We start from the raw sequence: 19,922 nt of genomic DNA on the forward strand, positions 1-19,922 counted from the left end.
AAGACGTTATTAAGTTGAATCAACTGTATAGTACTAAATGAACGAAACATTATCCATTATATAAAATCAAATTCAGAACACATTTGTCTACAATTTAGAAATTATCAATTCAATTCAATTCAATTCAGAACACCTGCGTACATTCAATTCAATTCATTTTAGCAATTGCATTCCATTCCATTCAATTCGATTCAAAAAATAATCCAAACCTCGTCCGCTTGATTCGTTTCAAAAGAATAATCCAAATTGCTCTCATTCAATTGATTTAAAGTTGAATCATTCGTTGTTTTGATAGAATATTGAAATCTGAAAACGAAGAAGATAAATCCACAAATCGAATAAGAAAACGAAGAAGAATAAGAAAAAGAAGAAGGACAAACAGCAAAGAATAACAACGAGCAAAAGAAAATAAAAAAGAAGAAGAATAACGAGCAACAGAGATTGTAGATCCGAAAATTACAATGCAAATCGTTAATATTGAAGAATGTTTACATTGAAGAAGTTTACATTAATAGGAGGGAGAGGGAGGCGCGCGTGTATTTCACGTAACTTGAGAGGAGGGGGGAGGCGCGTTAACCTATGAAGCACAGACACTTCGCTGAGTTATCGTGTCCGCGTGTCGGACACATTTTGGACACGACACTCACCGACACTCGTCCGACACGCGTGTCTGCTGTGTCCAACCGTGTCTTAATAAAAAATAAAAAATTCTTCTCCGAACACTCCTGGACATACCTAAATACAATCATGTGTCTACGTGTCCAGTCTTATTCTTAACATATATTCTTAAAATAAATTTAGATATAGTATATATTATTATTTATTAAAACAAAAAATATTTTAAATACTTGATATAATTAAAATAAGACATTAAAAAAAAATAAAAAATTTTAATTTATATTTTAATATCAATAAAATATCAAAATATCATTACAATTTATCTAAAAAATATTTTATATTTTATATTTTAAAAAGTGCTTGGATGATTTGGTTAAGTTTTTTATATTGATGTAGAATATTATTATAAGTTTATTATGTAAATTCTTTACATGCTGAAAAAATTAGTTTTTAACATCACAGAATTTTCCATCAATTTAAAACAAGTGAAAATATTTTCTTTTTATATGTATTGCGTAAATAATCATTAAAAACAACGAATCTGATTGAATGAATATATAAAACATTTTACAAAATTACAAATTTTTATTTTATTTTTCCAAATAAAGGACTACAAATAAGGAAGGATCTCCCTAAGCTTATCTGATAAGTCATAAGAGATGAATCCAAGGCTAGGGAAAGAATAAGGGACAGAACTAAACTCTGTTCCAAATTCTTATTCATTGCGGTTCTCTCCATTTCTTCCAGGTTCCAGCAGCTTGACGTTTTCTGGTGACAAGGATGTTTTCTGGTGACGTTCTTTCCTTTTCAAAGACAAGTTTGTTACGAGCTTTCCATCCATATATTCCAGCAATTTATCGCAAGGAGCCTCATTTCACTTCCACCATTTTGCCTAGTTTGAATAGTATCCATCATTGTTTGCCACCAGGTTTGAAACTTAACAAAATTTTTAATTTAAAATTAAAATAAATATAATTAAAAAATTTAAAATTTTTTCAAAGTGTAGGGTAGGTAATTACTAATTATATGTCAAGATTTGAATTTCTCGATTTTCTGCTCCCCTTTGTATGCCAAAGGGACTTTGATGGTCCTAATCATAGACGAAGCACCGAACAAAGCCTCCCATAAACAAGAGACACGAGCAAGAAACATGTTTTCATCGGCTGTAACTACCAACTACCAAACTCAACAAATCAGGGCGGAATGCTCGATGCTCTCCAGTTTACGGATGCAGACTTATTCCTACTTCCCCCCTTTTCTCTTCTTCACATTCACACCCTTCTCACCAACGTGAATAACAACTCTATTTCTCACAACCCTGAATACCCCCCTCTCTCTCTCAGAGTTCCAGCGCCACCAGCGCCCTCTCTGCTCAGTGCTGCTGTTGGCATCGCCGTCTCATCCTCGTTGTCAAGCCCGCCTCTGTCTTCGTCGTCGTCGGCAGCCCTGAACTCGTGTCTTGTTCTCGTGGTCGAGCCCGTCTCCGTCTTCGATCCCTCTCAGGCGAAGTGCGAACGTCCCTCTCTGCCGCCGTGGACTCTTCTCCTCGCCGTTGCAAACTGTTGCTCTTGGAACGGTTGCTCGATCCTCTTCAAGCGCGTCCTCTCTCTCCGTGAATCTCTACCCGAAGCCTCGCCCTCGCGAACTGATCCTCTTGCGAGTTCACTCTCTGTCCAATTTCATTCTGTTACAGCCGTTCCTCCCTCTCCGTGTCTCCGGTAAGCCACTGCTTCTTCAGTTTCAATTTCTAAGATTCTGAGTTGAGTTTATGTACTAGAGTCTGAGTTGGGATTGTGTTCTGAGTTGGGGTTGTTGATGTGATTCTGAGTTTAGTTTGGATGCTGAGTTTGGACTCTTTGCTTAGTTTTTCTGTTCTTGGATTTTCTGGGTTTGAATGCTGCGTTTTTTGTTTTTGTATACTGAGTTTGTTGTTGAATACTTGATTAGAAGTCTTTCTTGAAATTTTGTGTATGTCCTTTTTAGTGTGTCAATGATTCTGTTCTCAATTCTAAGTCTTTGAATTCATTTCTTATATCACAAGAATTCCTCTCTTCTTTCTTCTGTTCATCACCATTCTGTTCTGATTCTTTTGGAGTGCTTATCTTGATTGTCAAGTAATTGAGTTTGATCTTCTATAATTATAATCCTCTTGGAGTGCTTATCTCAATTCTATATTTTTGTCTTTGATGTGATGAGTATTGTTGCTGATTACTTTATTAGAACTTAGAAGTTAATTAAAAATTTTTTATTTTGTGAATCTTTTAATGATAAAATATGAACAAGTTATCATGTGAAATGGTAAAATTTTGAATTTTATTAATTTAGAAAACATTGAAATTGAATATTTGAAATTTTATATTGAATTTTTAATGATTTTATTGTATATTTAATTAAATTGGTTCGACAACAGTTCAACTCCAATTAGACCATTGAACTATTAAATCAGTCACTTGACCAGTTCAATGGTTGGTTCGGTTCTCGCAACCTTGATGTTAACTCTTCCTTGTGATCTCAACTCTCCAGGTGCTGCACTCTTTCTCCTTTTTTCTAGCTCTACATCGTGTTTTCAGTTGTTGTTGTCGTTGGTACCAATGGAGATTCCACTCTCACGATACCAATCTTACACATTGGATCAATCCCAAAGCGATTGCTACTTTTCCGCTTTGGGTTCTTCCGGATCCAGTTACTTTTCTGGTAAAGGTTTCGTCTTTGGGTGTGGTTTACGTTCAAAGGTGAGGAATTGGACGAGCCACTTTTCCCTTATTTGTTGTTGCTCTACTGAAAGTGGCATTCGGAGGCCTAAATCTTCGAGAATACCATATCATGAGAAGGTAGAGCCTGTTTTGGAGGACACTCAGATGAGGAAACCTTCCTTTGTTGGGCTGTGTAGTGAGATAGAGAAGCTAGTTCTGTGCAATAGGTATAGGGATGCAATTGAGTTGTTTGAGATTTTGGAGCTTGAAGGTGGTGGTAGATATGTTGGTGCTAGTACTTACGATGCTTTGGTGAGTGCTTGTGTTGGTTTGAGATACATTAGAGGGGTTAAGAAGGTGTTTAATCTTATGATTAGTAGTGGGTTTGAGCTTGATTTGTATATGATGAATAGGATGTTGTTTATGCACGTTAGATGTGGTTTGATGCGTGATGCGTGGAAGCTATTCGATGATATGCCAGAGAGAGATGAGGTGTCATGGACAATGATGATTGGTGGGCTTGTGGATTCTGGGAACAATGATGAGGCCTTCAGGTTGTTTTTGTGTATGTGGGAAGAGTTTAATGATGGCAGTCCTCACACTTTTGTCACGATGATCAAGGCAGCTGCTGGATTAGGTCTTATTCAGGTGGGAAGACAAATTCATTCATGCGCTTTGAAGATGGAGGTGGGAGATGATACTTTTGTGTCTTGTGCACTAATTGACATGTACAGCAAGTGTGGTAGCATCGATGATGCCTATTGTGTTTTTGATCAAATGCCAAAGAAGACGACCGTGGCATGGAATTCTATTATTTCTGGCTATGCACTTCATGGCTATAGTGAGGAGGCTCTTAATTTGTTTTATGAGATGCGCAATATTGGTGCTAAACTGGACCATTTTACTATTTCAACAGTGATTAGAATATGTACAAGATTGGCTTCATTTGAACATGCAAAACAAGCTCATGCGGCATTAGTTCGTCATGGTTTCGGCACAGATTTGGTGGCGAACTCAGCACTCGTTGACTTCTACAGCAAATGGGGTAGGATGGAAGATGCTCGACATGTGTTTGACACAATGCACCAGAAGAATATCATATCCTGGAATGCATTGATTGCTGGATATGGAAATCATGGCCAAGGAGAGGAGGCACTAGAAATGTTTGAGCAGATGCTTCGAGAAAGGATGGTTCCCAACCATGTCACTTTCCTAGCCGTCTTATCTGCTTGTAGTTACTCTGGACTATCAGAACGTGGTTGGGAGATTTTTCAATCTATGAGCAAAGATCACAAGATTAAGCCCAGACCAATGCATTATGCATGCATGATTGAGCTATTAGGTCGAGAGGGTCTGTTGGATGAGGCTTTAGCACTAATAAGACTTGCACCTTTCCAACCAACAGCAAATATGTGGGCAGCATTGCTGACAGCATGTAGAATGCATGAGAATTTTATTCTTGGGAAGTTGGCAGCAGAAAAACTTTATGGAATGGAGCCCGAGAAGATGTGTAACTATGTAGTACTTCTAAATATATATAACACCACTGGAAGATTGAAGGAAGCTGCTGGTGTGTTACAGACCTTGAAGAGGAAGGGTTTAAGAATGCTTCATGCTTGTACCTGGATTGAAGTTAAAAGACGGCAAAATGTCTTCCTTTCTGGAGATAAATCCCACCCCCAAACAGAAGAGATATACCAAAAAGTGGACAATTTGATGGAAGAGATATCAAGGTATGGTTACACTGTGGAGGATGATGAAGCGCTGCTTCCTGATGTTGATGAAGAGGAACAACGTGTTCTGAAATATCATAGTGAAAAGTTAGCAATTGCTTTTGGACTAATTAACACCCCGAATTGGATGCCTCTACAGATCATGCAGGGTCATCGTATATGTCGAGACTGTCATACTGCAATTAAGCTTATAGCCCTGGTGACAGGAAGAGAAATTGTGGTAAGAGATGCTAGTAGGTTCCACCATTTTAGAAATGGAAGTTGTTCTTGTGGAGATTATTGGTGATGACAAAATTGTGTCATTCAATTCACAAGGACATATTACTCACTTCCATCCTTTCCCTCAAACTAAACCTCAGTTTTGCTAGGATGCAATCCTTTAATTGATGTAATTCTTTTTTGAGATTCTTTAATAAAAGACCTATCATACTTCCAAGATTTTGCACTGATTTGTTCTTTTATGCAGAGGGATCAGTTTGAACAGTTCCTTTCATTATGTGAAATGTTTTGTTATTTGACTTCAAGTAGTGCTATAGTTCTCGCATACTCTGAGTCCCTAAAAACCTCTGATAGTATTCATAGTACTCACTTGTTTATGTACACAATTGCAAATTGTTTCAATTTTAGTGGCTCAACAAAACCCCCCTTTTTCTAATTTATTTATGTGATAACCATATTTGAGGTTTAGCATCATTATACATAACAGGCCTTCAGCTGCATTTATCAGTTACTTATCACCCTCTCAAGTCTCAAGTACAAGATTTGGAGAGAGGAAAAAACCTTCTGGTCCTTCTATTAAACGTGGGGGAGTTTTCTTTGTTTTTTTCCAATTTCTGTGAGATAGGAACAAGCATTCACATAGGGCATGTCTTGAATAGTCAAATTTCACTTCCAATTGTAGTGCTATAAATTAAGGGGTTGGTTTGGTTGCATTTGTTGTTGTCTGGGTTTGGTGTTTGATTTTTGAGGATTCTTAATGTCTTCTTCTGCTGCATATCCTGTCTATGAGGTTGCAAAGGATGCAGCTGGAGTCGCAGGTACAAACCGTAATCTTTGTCTTTGTCTCGCTGTTTCTGGGATTCTGAGCATTCTGGTTTCTTTTGATGAATCAAAAGGAACCAACTTTAAATATGCTAGTAGTAGTGGATTAGTAGATTATCCTTTACAGGGTTTAGATTCTCTTTTTATTTTATTTTATTTCCGTAATCACTATGTTTAATTGTTTATTTTGCAGGGAATATCTTTGCTTTTGGGTTGTTTGTATCTCCCATGTAAGTTTATTTAGAGAAATGATTTATTCTCCAAACTACTAAATGAAGCAAGAATTGATTAAAAGATTGCAAGACATTGATAGTTTATACTTTTCACTTTCTTTATCATTTAGGAACATGCTTAGGAATATCTTTATGATGCTAAATCATTATTCATAAGAAACTTCTGTTTAATTATTTTATATTCCTTTTGTTTCATTGGTTATTAACTCTTGTTCTATTTTTGAATTGTAGACCTACATTTAGGAGAATTATCAGAAATGGGTCAACTGAAATGTTCTCAGGATTGCCGTATATTTACTCTCTCATGAACTGCTTGATCTGCATGTGGTATGGCACACCTCTGATATCGACCGATATTGGTAATGACGGTTTATTCGATCGGAGCAGTGTTTCAGTTTGTGTACATAATTATCTTCCTTGTGTATGCTGAGAAATAAAAAAAGGTTAACTTCCCCACACTATTGGAATCTTGTTCTTGTGATACGGATATGGTTGGTTTCTAACTTAAGCTGTGAAACTCTTAAACTGCAATTTGATAGGTGAGAATGTTTGGACTATTGCTGGCAGTTATCGGCGTTTTTGTGATCATTTTAGTTGGGAGCTTGCAAGTAATTGATAGTCAAACATGCGAATCCTGGTTGAATTCTTGAGCTGTGCTTCCCTCATTTCAATGTTTGCCTCACCTTTGTTTATAATTGTAAGTTTTTCGTTACATAGATACCCAATTAACATTGATTTGTGCTTTTTGACTTGATGAATTTACTTGAATTATGTACTTATGTTTCCCAGAAATTGGTCATTCAGACAAAGAGTGTCGAATTCATGCCGTTTTATCTCTCGCTCTCCACCTTCCTAATGAGCCCCTCCTTTTTGGTTTATGGATTGCTCAATGAGGACCTCTTCATTTATGTAAGGTTCTTCTGAGCACTATTTTATTTTTTCGTATTTGTTTTTGAATTCTTGTTTTAATTCAGAATTTTTGTTTTGTTGGTTATCTCTTGTTCTGTGCAATTTAACATTTATCTATTTGATTACATCTGTGTTTTCCAGGTACCAAATGGGATAGGAACTGTTTTCGGAATCTTGCAGTTGGTATTATATTTCTATTACGAGAGTAAATCTAGAGAAGAATCCGGAGAACCTTTGATAGTGTCGTATGCGTGATTAGTACTTCCGAAAACAAAAGGTATGGGAAAGTGCAGATTACTGCAGAATAAGATATCTGGTTTTTGCAATTTTGTGGGGTTGATCTGTGAAAATGGCCATGCTAAACCTGATTGATGCTCAATTTGGAGATAGTTTTCCCGAGTTAATTGCGTTGATTATTGATGATGAACTCATGAAGTGCTTCTGTTTCATATTCCAATTAAGAATTTAGAAAAGTGATCATGCAGCATACTCATTCATGATCTTTTGGTTCCATCGCTAAGATTGCCTTTTCTCTATTTGACTAAGAATGCAATTTTTTCATGAAATTAGTACATGAAGTGCTGGCATTCAGACAATGATTCCACCTTGATCCCTAAACTATGTTCATAATCCCTAACACATGCTTTATCTGATTTCTTACTTGCTTTTTGATTTCTGATTTGGCATTGCTATAACGTGCCATTGATAAATCAACCTGAAATATCATTCATCAATGAGAATATGCACTTAGTTTCTTCCCATCTAATTAACAAATGACACCAAATTAGTCCTTCAAAGACCTTAGGCTTCGTTTGTATACGGGCACGAACTGAGACAGGGACACGGACATGGAGACAATCATATTTGACAAATGATACATGAACACGGATATTGTGTCTTGAGACACTGAATTAGTGTATTTTGTGTCTTCCTTTACAGGAAGGACACAGAAACACCCATAACAGACAACTTATTTTTTCAATTTTTTTTTCATTATTCTTCCCTTCTTTGGAAAGACTTGTCCTCTTTAACTGCAAGAATTTGCGTGGATGGCAAAGGTCAGAAGATTTCAACAAGACAAATGATACTAACAATCATCTGTCACTACCTCCTTTTTGTTGTCTCTCTTTGCAAATCTGGAATTAGCCAAATTTGACTTGCATGCCCTCTTTTCCATCCATTTTCAAGTTGGAGTTAGGACTGTGCAATGTGTAGCCGATGATTGAAACTTGTTTGGTTCAGCATCCGTCTTCATCTGTCAGTCCTCTGTCTTTACTCAAGCACTTGGAAATACGAGAAGAAATGGACATAGAAGCAATGCCAATGGAATGTCACAAAACTTGCGACAAGTTTGATTTGTGTAAATGGGAAAGAGGATCATGATTAATATGGCCTTCACCCTCTACTGAGAATCTTCTTCACACTTTGTGACGATTTGAAGGCTTTACTGGAGCTGATTCACAACCCTTCACTTGCTGAGACATTTTTTGCTTCAAAGTCCTTGCATGAAGGCCCTTACTGATTTACTGGCGCTGTATCTCAGATATTGTGCCTTCTTACTTGCTACACGCCCGGTTAAAACTGAAGATTGGTCGAGGATTGCTCACTTCCCAAACACTATTATAGCAAAAGCTGCATCTTCTGAAGGTAATGGGCCAAAACTGTAAAACTTATAAACTATATTTATGGATTTATACCTTATAGCTATATTTATTGCTTACTTCTCTTGGGTTTAACTGCATTATTTTTAAATATGAAATTTTGAAACATAAAGGTTAGGGGTTCTTGATTGCATATTTTCCTTTTTCTTTATTGAATTGGAAAAAGGAGATACCTTTACTAATGTTTGAATAATGCATATGGTTAGCTAATGTTTCATCGTAAATGATCTTCCTAACGTTTGTGTTAGGAACTAAGAGAATCCTCACATGCTTGTTGAGTATTGTAATTTATTGTCTAAATGGTACTTGAAATTGGTATGGCGTTGCTGATTCCATTTGGACTATCAATTACAAAAGTTAAAATAATTTTAATATACTTGATTGTTTGTGTATGATGAAACGAGGAACATATAATGCTTAATCTCAATTCATATGGTTTAATCATGGATGCAGAATACAGCAATTTAACATGGTCCTTGCATACTTTGAGTTCCTAACAACCTCTGATAGTATCATAGTACACGCTTGTTTTTTATAGATACTCACTAACTTGCAACTCTATGATGTGTGATAAATACTTAAATAGTACATACTTTTGCAAGAACAGTGATTAAAAACTAATGTGTCAAGCTTTACTAATCTGTGTATTTCTATTTCAAATAATGATTCAGGGCTGCAGAAATTCCCTCCTGTTAAAACCTGCCTACATATATATGTAAGATGACCCTGCAGAAATTTCTAGTGCTTCTGCTGTCAGTGCTAGCTTATGGAGATCCAATACACACGGTTCAACATCTGGACATGTGTTGTTGCTGCTAGTAAAGTCGATTATCAGTTTGTGATTTTGACTTTTCAATTTTGTTGTGTTTAGTTTCATTCCAATGCTATTGTTTGCAGCAGTGGGCATCATAGAAACTTGTTTTTATTTTGTACTGTTGTAATTGTAATTGATGTATTGATATCTGAAGTTGTGCTGCTGTGGTTGGCAGATACCCTATTATGGTGTGGTAAAATCATTTGGTTGAACTTGTCAATTCTATAGAGTAAGAGTAGTACATACCATAGTCTAAAAGTAGCGAAACAGCTTTATTAGGATTTTGTCATCCTCAAATAGGTGTGCAGAAAGATTGGGGAGCAGTGAAGGAGAAGAGAGATGTAAAATTATTTTGTGTGATAAGTGTATCAATAGTATACATGTTTAGTGAGTTGGCAAACTTATAAATAATAGAGTAAATAACTATTATGGTACCCTTGAGTTTGATTTTGACACAAAAGACACCCCACATTTGCTTTTGATAAAATGAACTCTCAAATATCTATTCTATTTGACAAAATGGCCTATTTATTAACCCATTTTGTGAAGAGGAGCAGATATTTGAATGTTCATTTTGTCAAAAACAAATGAGAGTCCGTTTTATCAAAATCAGAATCTTCTTGGTACCAAAATGACTATTTTTTCTAAATAATAATATCAGTAAAAACTATTCTTAAAAGAAATTATTTTATTACAATTTATTTTCAAATACAGATTTTATGTTTAATATAATATGTTAGTATAAATTTCAATATGTTAGTATCGATGTCTTTTTCAATTTATCCATAACAATTATGTAATTTAAACAAGGAAAGAAAAGAAGTTTATATTATAATTGAAGTTTATTATCTTTTTGTTAAAAGCTCAACTCATGAGACATGCAATTAAAGTTGCTGGAGGTGTTATCCAGATTTGAGGAACATATCACTTGGTGATGCAGGTTCAATAAGTCTCTTCTTGATGTCTGATATTTACAGATATGTCATATGCTGGTGCTGACCAAAATTCATGCTGGAGAAGTCTTATGCAGTTAAAGTTGCTGAGGTGACAAGCGAATTAGAGAGACAACTTCTAGGATGTAACAAATCTAAAAGAATGTTAAAACGTTGTTGTGTCATCATTAAAATTCAACGAATGTAATTTCCAATGCTCATTTTGTCAATTTAATTGTATCATCTTAACCAATGTTACTTAAGCTAAATAAATTGGCAACAGTATGTGGTTTATTGCAGCTGGGTTTCTATACTACCAGCTTCTGAAATGTTGAACGGATAATTTTGAAATTTGTTCATGAACATATAACCTGAAAGTGCAATCAGTGGCAAGTTTCCTCTAAGATTGATTCCTCAGCTTCTGAATTTATCAACAAGTTTCCTTTCATCTGTTTGGAATATTTAAGGATACCTGAAAATTACAATGAAATGCAAAATTCACTCAAGTCTTTTTGGTTGATTCGTCCTTCTTGCTAGTAGGAAGTCGATAAGGTAAAATAATAAAGAAATGGTGGCAAAAAGAGTCTATACTCTATAGTATACAATGCAGTCCAAAGTTATGGCATTGACATTAAATTAAAACATCTTAATTATTGTAACCTGTGGGTCCCATGTGATACAAGACGACAAGCACCAGACGGAACATCATTTCTGTTTACACCAAAATCAGCATTCAATCAAAGTCAGACACCATTCATTCATTTGCACATCGTATCCAAACTTGTAACTTCACAGTTTCTGCTGTCTTCTGTTTCTGGCAATCGGAACAAGAACAAGAATGCAAGCATCACTTGCATGCTATTCACGTCCACATGGAAACCCACTTGTCAAACTCAATCTCCAAACATCATCACACACCACCACCAACAGCTATAACCTCCTACCATCAATCACTTCACACACACCAATCTCTCTTCCCCTGAAACTCCAACCTCAGATTCTTTTGAGCCCTTCCCCTTTACTTCCCAAACCAAAATCAAACAGAACTTTGAGCTCCAAAGTTGGTCCACTTGGTTGCGGCATTTCGTCAAACGGGTACGGTGCAAGTGGGAAGAGGAGTTTGAGGGAGTGGGTTGAGTTATGCGGCGAGGCACTTTCAACTGCGTTTCCTTTGTGGGTGACGATTGGGTGCGTGTTGGGATTGGTGAGACCCAGTTCCTTCAATTGGGTCACTCCAAAATTAAGCATTGTGGGACTCACCATAATCATGCTTGGTATGGGTATGACTCTCACACTTGATGATCTTCGTGGTGCTCTTGCTATGCCCAAAGAAGTTCTCTCTGGTTTTCTGCTTCAATATTCGGTCCGTTTCTCTGTCTTCTTGTAATTTCAACTTTCTCTCACGAGATTTTACTTTTTCTTCTTACTGTAAAATAAAATCGAAATTTTAAATTTTCTTTTCTTTTCATTTATTATTATTATTATTATTATTAGTTAGTGTAGGATTGGCTTGTTTGTTTTTATTACGCATGAAACTCGTTGAGTTAAGCCCCTTTTGGTCCGCCAGACTGATTTGGTCCTGACTTTTTAATTATTATAATTTGGTCCCTCAGATACAAAAAAAAATGCACCATTATAGTCCCTCCTCAATGTCCTTAGTGAGATAGCTCAAATTTTGTCATGTTGGACATATTGAAACGACGTTATACACATTTTGGCGTTAAAAGAGCACTAAATGATGTCATTTCAGGGTTTGAACAGTACTAAAAGGGAGGGGTATAACATTTTAGTATTGTTCAAACTCTCAAACGACGTTATTTAGTGCCTTCTTTAACGCCAAAACGCATACGACGTTATTTTAATATGTCTAACGTGACAAGACTTGAGCTACATCATTAATAATGTTGAGTTCCAGCGATGGAAGATACACAAGGGACTACATTGGTGCACTTTTTTGAATCCGAGGGACCAAATTGTAACAATTGGAAAGTCATTGGCCAAATCAATGTAACTCGCCAATCTTAGGGACCAAAGTGGGGTTTAACTTAAAACTCGTTAAAATAAACTGTAGTACTTTACCCCAATCAAACATTCAAACATTTCCCCCATAGCAGAAAAAGATAGGGACAAAACAGATAACACTTGGATCAATAAAAGCTTATTGATATAATGCAATGAAATGTTTTGCTGCTGCATTCATTTGAATCCTACTGACATATACACATCAAAAAGTCATATCTAATTTTCATACTAATTCATGGTACACATTCATTCATTGATTTATGTCTGACAAGTCTTAAGCTTGAGGGAGTATGAGCTTCAAAACACTTGATCAAAAGTTGTGAGTTTTGATTTCAAAAGAGGAGTCTTTGATGTAATCACTCCTGTGCTGGCTTAGCTTGTTGGTGCTGTCTTTTGAGTGAAATTCTATTGTTTAAGCTAACATTTAACTTCGTATCTTGGAGACTTGATCATGCATATTACAAGGTGCAGTACTTTTGCAAGCTATGTCTGTAAAAATGAAGCAAAGAAGCTTTGTTAACATTTGAAGCAAATGAAAGTATGTAGGTTGTGCAGAAGAAAACAACAACACAACAACAACAACAACAAATGCAATTATTTAATACTCTGTGTTTTGTTCACAATTATATATACTGAAATCAATTTTCAATGATTTAATTTTTATTCTGGATCCCTAGACTAAAAAATTTCACAATGAAACAATGTGTGAAAGCTAATGAGATCATTATTAGAAGCACTACCTGAAGGTCCTCCAACTTTAAGTCATCAGATTCATAGCCCTCACCAATGGCATCTCAACCAATCTCTCCTTTATCATTGACATCTACATGCATCCAGCGGATCCCACACCTCTTTATCACTGCTTCCTTATTATCTCGTGTTCGATTCTCTCAGTTAAAATTCTTTGTTTTCAGTTTTTCCTCTCACATTCTAAATCAGAAAATATTTTCGTAAACGAGATGCAAATTTTGCATTCTAGAGCATAATGATGGTTTCTCCTTGGTGTGAATTGTTTTCAACTTTCAGGTGATGCCATTATCTGGATTCTTTGTAAGCAAACTCTTAAACCTTCCATCACATTATGCAGCAGGTTTAATATTAGTTGGCTGCTGTCCTGGTGGTACGAAATTTAATTAACCTGCTCACTCTTCTATGATTTTTATCCACATTTTTTAGCTATTTCAATCAATCTTTCATTGTTGCAGGCACAGCTAGCAATATTGTTACATATCTTGCACGGTATATTGATTCTTAGAAGTGTTATTCCAATTAATAATTTTTATTGATCTTATGAGCTGTGTGATCTGATGAACTATTTGTTTTGTTAGTGGAAATGTGGCCCTCTCTGTGATAATGACAGCTGCAAGCACTTTATCTGCTGTGGTTGGTATATATAAATCTTAGTCCTCTCTTTGTTATCTTTTCCTTTTAATCTTGATGATTTAATGAAACAAATAATGTAATATGGATATGAAAAATTTGTTACCATCTAAGTTCTTTGTAAGTTGAACAATTAGTCCAATTGTTGTAGTTTAAAAGGTTTAATAATCAACATTCCTATATAATTGTAAAAATGTATTTAATTCAACCAAAAATGTTGTGGATTATTTCTCAAGCATTATTTACATTACCTTTTAATCAAATTAGATACATGATGAATTGATGATGCATACAAAATCCTGTGTCATGCACATGGTGTGGCATTCTAATCTTTTTGAGCTTATTCAATTATTCAAAACTCAACATTGCAGGTCATGACTCCTTTCTTGACAGCCAAACTTGCTGGTAAGTATGTAGCTGTGGATGCAGCTGGTTTGTTGACTTCAACATTGCAAGTATGCTTTCCTTGTAATCGCCGTCTCTGTTTCCAATTCATGGCAATGCTCTTTTCTCATATTCGCTCTCTTTTTTCTGCACAGGTTGTGCTCTTACCTGTATTGGCTGGTGCATTTCTGAATCAGTACTTCCAACCTCTTGTTAAGTTAGTTTCTCCTCTAATGCCACCCATGGCTGTAGCAACCGTTGCGATTTTATGCGGAAATGCAATTGCTCAGAGTTCTTCAGCTATCCTTATGTCCGGTGGACAAGTAGTTTTAGCCTGCATGCTTCTTCATGCTTCCGGTTTTTTCTTTGGATATGTACTTGCAAGAATGCTCAAGTTAGACGTGTCATCGTCACGAACCATATCAATCGAGGTTGGCATGCAGGTAAAGTTGGTATTCGCTAACTGATATCGATTTCATTAAGGATTACTGCAACTTCACTCTGAATTTGCTCAATTTCACATGGACTTGTCCACCTTTATTGCAGAACTCGGTGCTTGGAGTTGTTCTAGCTACTCAGCACTTTGGGGATCCCCTAACTACAGTACCATGTGCTGTTTCGAGTGTGTGTCACTCGATCTTCGGTAGTATTCTTGCTGGAATTTGGAGACGCTCGGTGCCAGCTGAGATGAAGGACTGAAATTTCTAGCTGGTAAATCTTTTGGCTGTAACAAGGATTGATTCATTGTTAACTTTTAAAAGCTTCAAGCCGTCGACGAGATTAGAACCTTAGTTGTCAAGCTCAATGTTCTTCAGTAATACTATTTTGAATTAACTAGCAACTAGTCAAATTTCTCATCCAAATCTGCTTCAGTGTTTTGGTTTATACAATCATTGTGTAGCAAAGATTAAAAGCAAACTTGGCATTCATATACTGAAGTTATCATCCTCTAGATAAAGTAAACTTGATTTGAAAAGCCATATGCATATGCAATGTTTTCTTCCTTTTATTACTATAACAATTATATTCATAAGACCACCCTTGAAAAAAAAATTATAATTCATAAGACCAGAATTACATACTGTTCCGAGGGTTACCTGAAACATTGATTTGGGCCTAAACGTGAGGTTTAAATCCTTTTGTATAGCAGCGTCCGACTTGTTGATGTCGAGATGCCGCATGTCCGAGTTTCTCGTGAGAAGGTGGGAATGGTACCTGCAAGAGACTCCGATGCTTAAGTTAACAAGGGTTTTAGACAGGTTTTTAGTAGATCAGAACGTAAATTATACCTGAAGGTGTCAGTGTATTTATAGTAGAAAATTAACCACATTTGTTGAGTAGTTCCACCTTTATGGGTGGATGATCGTTCCCTTTATCTTGGGAGTTGTTGAGACCTATCTTTTAGGGAAGATAAAGATAGTGAAGAAATTTGCGGAGGCAGTTACTTACCTGGGCAAGCAGTGCAGGGCTCCTTTCATAGGGTCTGTCCTCTTTAAAGAGGTTGGGTACGAGTTAGAAGCCCCCTTCATGGATTGGGCCTTTATCGTCATTGGGCATGGCTTTAGTTATTGGTTTATGGTATGAATAGTGTCCTGCTTAAGTCTTAAGCATTTTAAGAGATTGGACTCAAGCAATTTGTGGCCTCTGCTTTGACGTCGGGTACCCCGCCTTCCAGAGATCGAGTATTCGATGTGTTTTTGAAATTTTGAACGTTACCCTCTTTGAATGGGAGTCTAATTTGGCGCGGCAATTTCCTTGAATGACGTGCACGTCTTTAAGAGGAGTTAAGGAGCCTTTATGCCCCTTGTCTCTTATAAAAAGGCTCCGACTCTTTTTCTCCTCTTTTTTCACATTTCTGAAAGTTCTTATATTGCTTTCTTCTTTACAGTGCCAAGAATTCCTCTTTGTTACGGGAGAAAAAGTTTCCTCCTTTGTTTCCGATTCCCTTTCCCTGAGTTTTCGTTATCTTGGTTTGCGTTCAATTGAAGAGGATCGTCCGTGATTTGCTATTTGACGTGCCTTCCTTCGTTTCGACTTTTATTGAGGTTGGTATCTCATTTTCTTGATAATCTTCGTATTTCTTTTTACCTGGGACTGTTCTGAGTAGTTTTTGAAAATGGTGTTGATGCTGATGTGCTTTGTTTGTTGATTCTTGGAGTTTCTTTAACTGTTGTTGCGTTTACTTTTGTTGAGAAATCTTTTAGTTTTTTCCTCCGATTGAGACTGGTGTAGAATGTTTGGTTGTGTGTCTGTCATTTTGTAGAACTGTAGTTGAAGTTGTTTTTTGTCGTTTTGAGATCATCTTAAGGATTTCTGAAAATGTTGAAAACTTTATCCATTTTGTTGTTTGTTTGGTTGCAATCACATTGCACTTAATGGTGTCGCTTTTATTTGATGATGATGTTTCTGTTGCATGGGAGAGACACCATTTTGTTATGCCTTGTAGAAAAATTTTTTGAAAAATGGCTTTCTTTATTTTGGCTTGTTTTGATCGACTTCTTTTGGACGTCGTCCGAGCTCATTTAGTAATTATTTCTTCATTTTGCATTTGTAGGTATAACTTTTATATCGCGCTTTGTTGTTCTCAACATGTCGACTAAAGTTCTCCCTAGTCTCCTTAATTGGATAGATACCTCTGTTTTGTCTTGTGTCCCTGTAGTTGATAAGTAATGTTGTGAGGAGTACTGTAGGCACCATAAAATTTGTGAAAACAGGGAGGATGAGAGGAATTATGAGCTAATTGTGCCTGATCCTGAAGAGAGGGTGTGCTTTCCCCCCTTAGATAACTCAAAACACCCTTTCTTCTATGCGTATGATTGTTTTTTCTCGAAACTAGGTGTTTCGCTTCCTTTTACTGATTTTGAGTCGAACGTTCTTTGGTCTTGCAACGTTGCCCCTTCTCAGCTTCACCGAACTCTTGAGCCTTTTTAAAGATTTTTCAACTCCTCTCCCAAGAACTTGATGTCTGACCTTGTACCAAGGTCTTCTTTTACCTGTTCGTCCTAACCAAGCCTGGAATGTTGAAAGGAAAAGCTTCTTAGTTTTTCTTTCACGATGTCCAGGGTAGAAAGATTTTCTTTCATGAGTTCAAAAATTATTTCTTCAAGATTCAGTCTGTAGAGGGTGTTCGGGATTTCTATTTAGATAAGAACAATGAGCCTTCCTTTTCCTTGTATTGGCAAGAGGAGCCTGTGATAGTTAAATACACTACAGATAAACTAGATGAAGTCGAGAAGTGTTTTGTCGACGTGTTGCAAGAATGAGTTTCAGTCCGAGTTAGATAGTCTTCCGACCTCCAGCCTTTATGACCTTTTAAGTTGTATTTTGTGGTTCTAATGTGCCTTTCATTTTTGCAGAGACCATAGCCTCCAAGACTTCGTCTATTAAATACTTACGTCAGACCCGAAAAACGGTAGTTGCTCGGGGCCTTCAAAATAAGGAGGCCGGGGGAGCTTCCTCCCGTCCTTCCCCTAAAAAGTCGGATTCTGGCCCCACAGCCAAGAAAAAGCTCATCCTGAATCCTTCTGTTCGGTTTATTCCTACTGACCCGCCTTCAGAGAGTTCGGGTGCCCCGCCTTCTTCGCCTTCAGGGCCTCCTCCCAAAAAACAAAAGATTACTGGGGAGTTGAGCATCAACGATAAAGATTTTGACGGGTTTCCTTGGAGCGAGAAGAATATCTTGCCTCATAATCACATTGGTATGGATAATGTGGCTATCCAAAATCATCTCAGCTACATGGCCCGCAATGGTATTCAAATGGTTGGAGTGTGCACTGCTCTTGCTAAGGAGCTGAGAAAATCCCTTATTAGTGCCACTCAAAGCTTCCTTGATTCTGCCCAAGCTGAGGTGGAAAGGCTAAAGGGTTTGAAGGAGGAGCTGGAGAAGGAGAATGCCAGGCTGGAATCCGACCTGGAAAAGGCTTGTGCCCGAGTTAAGACGGATGAGGGGGTGAGATAGAAGGCCGAGGAGAATTACACTTGGGCCTATAGAGAGAAACTCGACCTCCAAGAGGAGTTAAAGGGTCCCCGGGAGGATTACGCCTCCCTTCAGGAGCACGTGGTCGGAGGGATGGACGAGATGTTCAATAATTTAAAGGCTCAAGTCCAAGTCCTCGCCCCAGATCTTGATCTTTCCTTGTTTAGCCAAGACAAAATCGTCGTTGATGGGAAGATAGTGCCAACTCCTGATGATGCTGAGGAGCCTCAACCCGACTCGAAGTTCCAGGGTAGCCGACCTCCTCAATCTCCGGAGGTCCAGGTCGAAGTCACAAATGTTACAACTCCTTCCTCGCCTCCGAGTCCTATCCCGGCGGTCCTGGTTTCTATGCATCCTCCGACTCCTTCTGTCAGGAGTAAAGACGTTCAGACTGGCGAGGACCTTAACACGCTTCTTGGCGAGACTTCTTATATTCTCTTTAGTTTTGTTTGGTTTCTTGGAATGACCTGGCTTGTGGGTCTTATAACACTTTATTTTTTGTAATAGTTAGTAGCTTTTTTGAACACTTTACTTTTGTTATAGTTGCTTTTTGCACAACTTTATGAAGTAGTATTCAATTTAGCTTCTTGCGCCTTTAAAGAACCTTTCTACTTGCTAGGTCCTTGTGTTTGAATATAGTTTGTTTTATTTTGAATCTTATCAACTTTGTTAAATAATGAGTTCATTTATGAGTTTCCTTTCCTAGTCCCGACTTCGAGTAGTCGGTCTTTATTAAGTTACTTCTATGACTCGTTTTTTACCCGACCTCACAATTGAGGTCGTTTTTTACGAGTTGTTTATATAACTTCTTACATTTCTGGTTAGAAGTTATATCCAAGAGTTACCTGAAACGTTGATTTGGGCCTGAACGTGAGGTCCAGATCCCTTTGTATGGAAGCGTCCGACTTGTTGATGCCGAGGTGCCGCCCATAGTTGTCAGAACCGAACCGGTGATCGAACCGGTCAGGTCACTGGGTCACTGGGTTATTGGTTCAACCGGTAGGTCACTGGTTGAACCGATTGACCCGGTCCTATATAAATAAAAAATAAAATATAGTAAAAAATTTAAAATTAAAATTTAAAATACATATTTTCACTAACATTTTAAAAATATCTAGCTATTCTAAAACAATATGAAATAGGAACAATAAGTATTTTGTTAATTTTACTCTATCATAAATATTTTAATTTTTTTATATTAAAATAACTATTATTTTCGAATTTTAATAATTTATTAATTAGTTTATATCTATTATACTATTATATACTACAAGTATTTATTGAAAAATAATATTAATAGATATTATATAATTATAAAAAATAAATGAGTTTATAATTATTGTTAAATAAAAATATAATTAATTTAAGAATGAATGAGTTTATAACTAAAATTAAAATAAATTAAATAGATTGATAAAAGATATCCATATATAAAATAATTTGTAAATATACCAAATAGTATTGTGATAGCCTGGTGGTTATGATAGGCTCCTTTTTCCCTGAGGATAGGGGTTCGAAACCCACCC

The 19,922-nt window shown here is 36.7% G+C and overlaps 2 protein-coding genes, 1 long non-coding RNA gene and 1 pseudogene across 4 annotated transcripts; 3 read left to right on the top strand and 1 right to left on the bottom strand.

The window, feature by feature from the left end:
* Nucleotides 1-1,262: 1,262 nt before the first annotated feature.
* On the top strand, nucleotides 1,263-9,922 carry LOC112769273 (pentatricopeptide repeat-containing protein At5g50390, chloroplastic-like). Of its 2 annotated transcripts, none has more exons than XM_072225816.1 (9): nucleotides 1,263-1,546; nucleotides 1,695-2,336; nucleotides 3,142-6,081; nucleotides 6,279-6,315; nucleotides 6,550-6,761; nucleotides 6,858-7,015; nucleotides 7,108-7,227; nucleotides 7,369-8,874; nucleotides 9,560-9,922. In XM_072225816.1, the coding sequence occupies exon 3, from the start codon at nucleotides 3,210-3,212 to the stop codon at nucleotides 5,328-5,330; it is 2,121 nt and encodes a 706-aa protein (XP_072081917.1). In that variant the 5' UTR covers nucleotides 1,263-1,546; nucleotides 1,695-2,336; nucleotides 3,142-3,209; the 3' UTR covers nucleotides 5,331-6,081; nucleotides 6,279-6,315; nucleotides 6,550-6,761; nucleotides 6,858-7,015; nucleotides 7,108-7,227; nucleotides 7,369-8,874; nucleotides 9,560-9,922. The 2 variants fall into 2 exon arrangements, with proteins under 2 accessions (XP_072081917.1, XP_072081916.1); XM_072225815.1 differs by lacking the exon at nucleotides 1,263-1,546 and having other exon boundaries at nucleotides 2,195-2,336; nucleotides 3,029-6,081; nucleotides 7,369-7,504; nucleotides 8,416-8,874.
* On the top strand, nucleotides 5,949-9,922 carry LOC112769275 (bidirectional sugar transporter SWEET2-like; annotated as a pseudogene).
* An 873-nt stretch (nucleotides 9,923-10,795) lies between these two features.
* Nucleotides 10,796-12,059, bottom strand: LOC112769277 (uncharacterized). Its single transcript, XR_003186442.2, has 2 exons — nucleotides 11,295-12,059; nucleotides 10,796-11,106 (listed from the first exon to the last, which is right to left on the bottom strand). It is a non-coding gene; the product is annotated as an uncharacterized lncRNA (long non-coding RNA).
* LOC112769274 (probable sodium/metabolite cotransporter BASS1, chloroplastic) lies at nucleotides 11,103-15,400 on the top strand. Its single transcript, XM_025813741.3, has 7 exons — nucleotides 11,103-11,997; nucleotides 13,683-13,776; nucleotides 13,862-13,895; nucleotides 13,985-14,039; nucleotides 14,408-14,491; nucleotides 14,576-14,863; nucleotides 14,967-15,400. Exons 1-7 carry the CDS (start codon nucleotides 11,473-11,475, stop codon nucleotides 15,117-15,119), a joined length of 1,233 nt encoding a protein of 410 aa, XP_025669526.1. The 5' UTR covers nucleotides 11,103-11,472; the 3' UTR covers nucleotides 15,120-15,400.
* The last annotated feature ends 4,522 nt before the right edge of the window (nucleotides 15,401-19,922 follow it).

The sequence above is a fragment of the Arachis hypogaea genome, chromosome 18 (assembly GCF_003086295.3).
Source record: "Arachis hypogaea cultivar Tifrunner chromosome 18, arahy.Tifrunner.gnm2.J5K5, whole genome shotgun sequence".
NCBI classification, from domain to species: domain Eukaryota; kingdom Viridiplantae; phylum Streptophyta; class Magnoliopsida; order Fabales; family Fabaceae; genus Arachis; species Arachis hypogaea.

Bases quoted from the DNA above. Each gene is read 5' to 3' on its own strand.
- LOC112769273 (XM_072225815.1), top strand. From the start codon at position 3,081: ATGGTTGGTTCGGTTCTCGCAACCTTGATGTTAACTCTTCCTTGTGAT.
- LOC112769274 (XM_025813741.3), top strand. From the start codon at position 11,473: ATGCAAGCATCACTTGCATGCTATTCACGTCCACATGGAAACCCACTT. The intron at 14,492-14,575 runs GTATGCTTTCCT...TTTTCTGCACAG, and splicing joins TGTTGACTTCAACATTGCAA to GTTGTGCTCTTACCTGTATT. The intron at 14,864-14,966 runs GTAAAGTTGGTA...CCTTTATTGCAG, and splicing joins CAATCGAGGTTGGCATGCAG to AACTCGGTGCTTGGAGTTGT.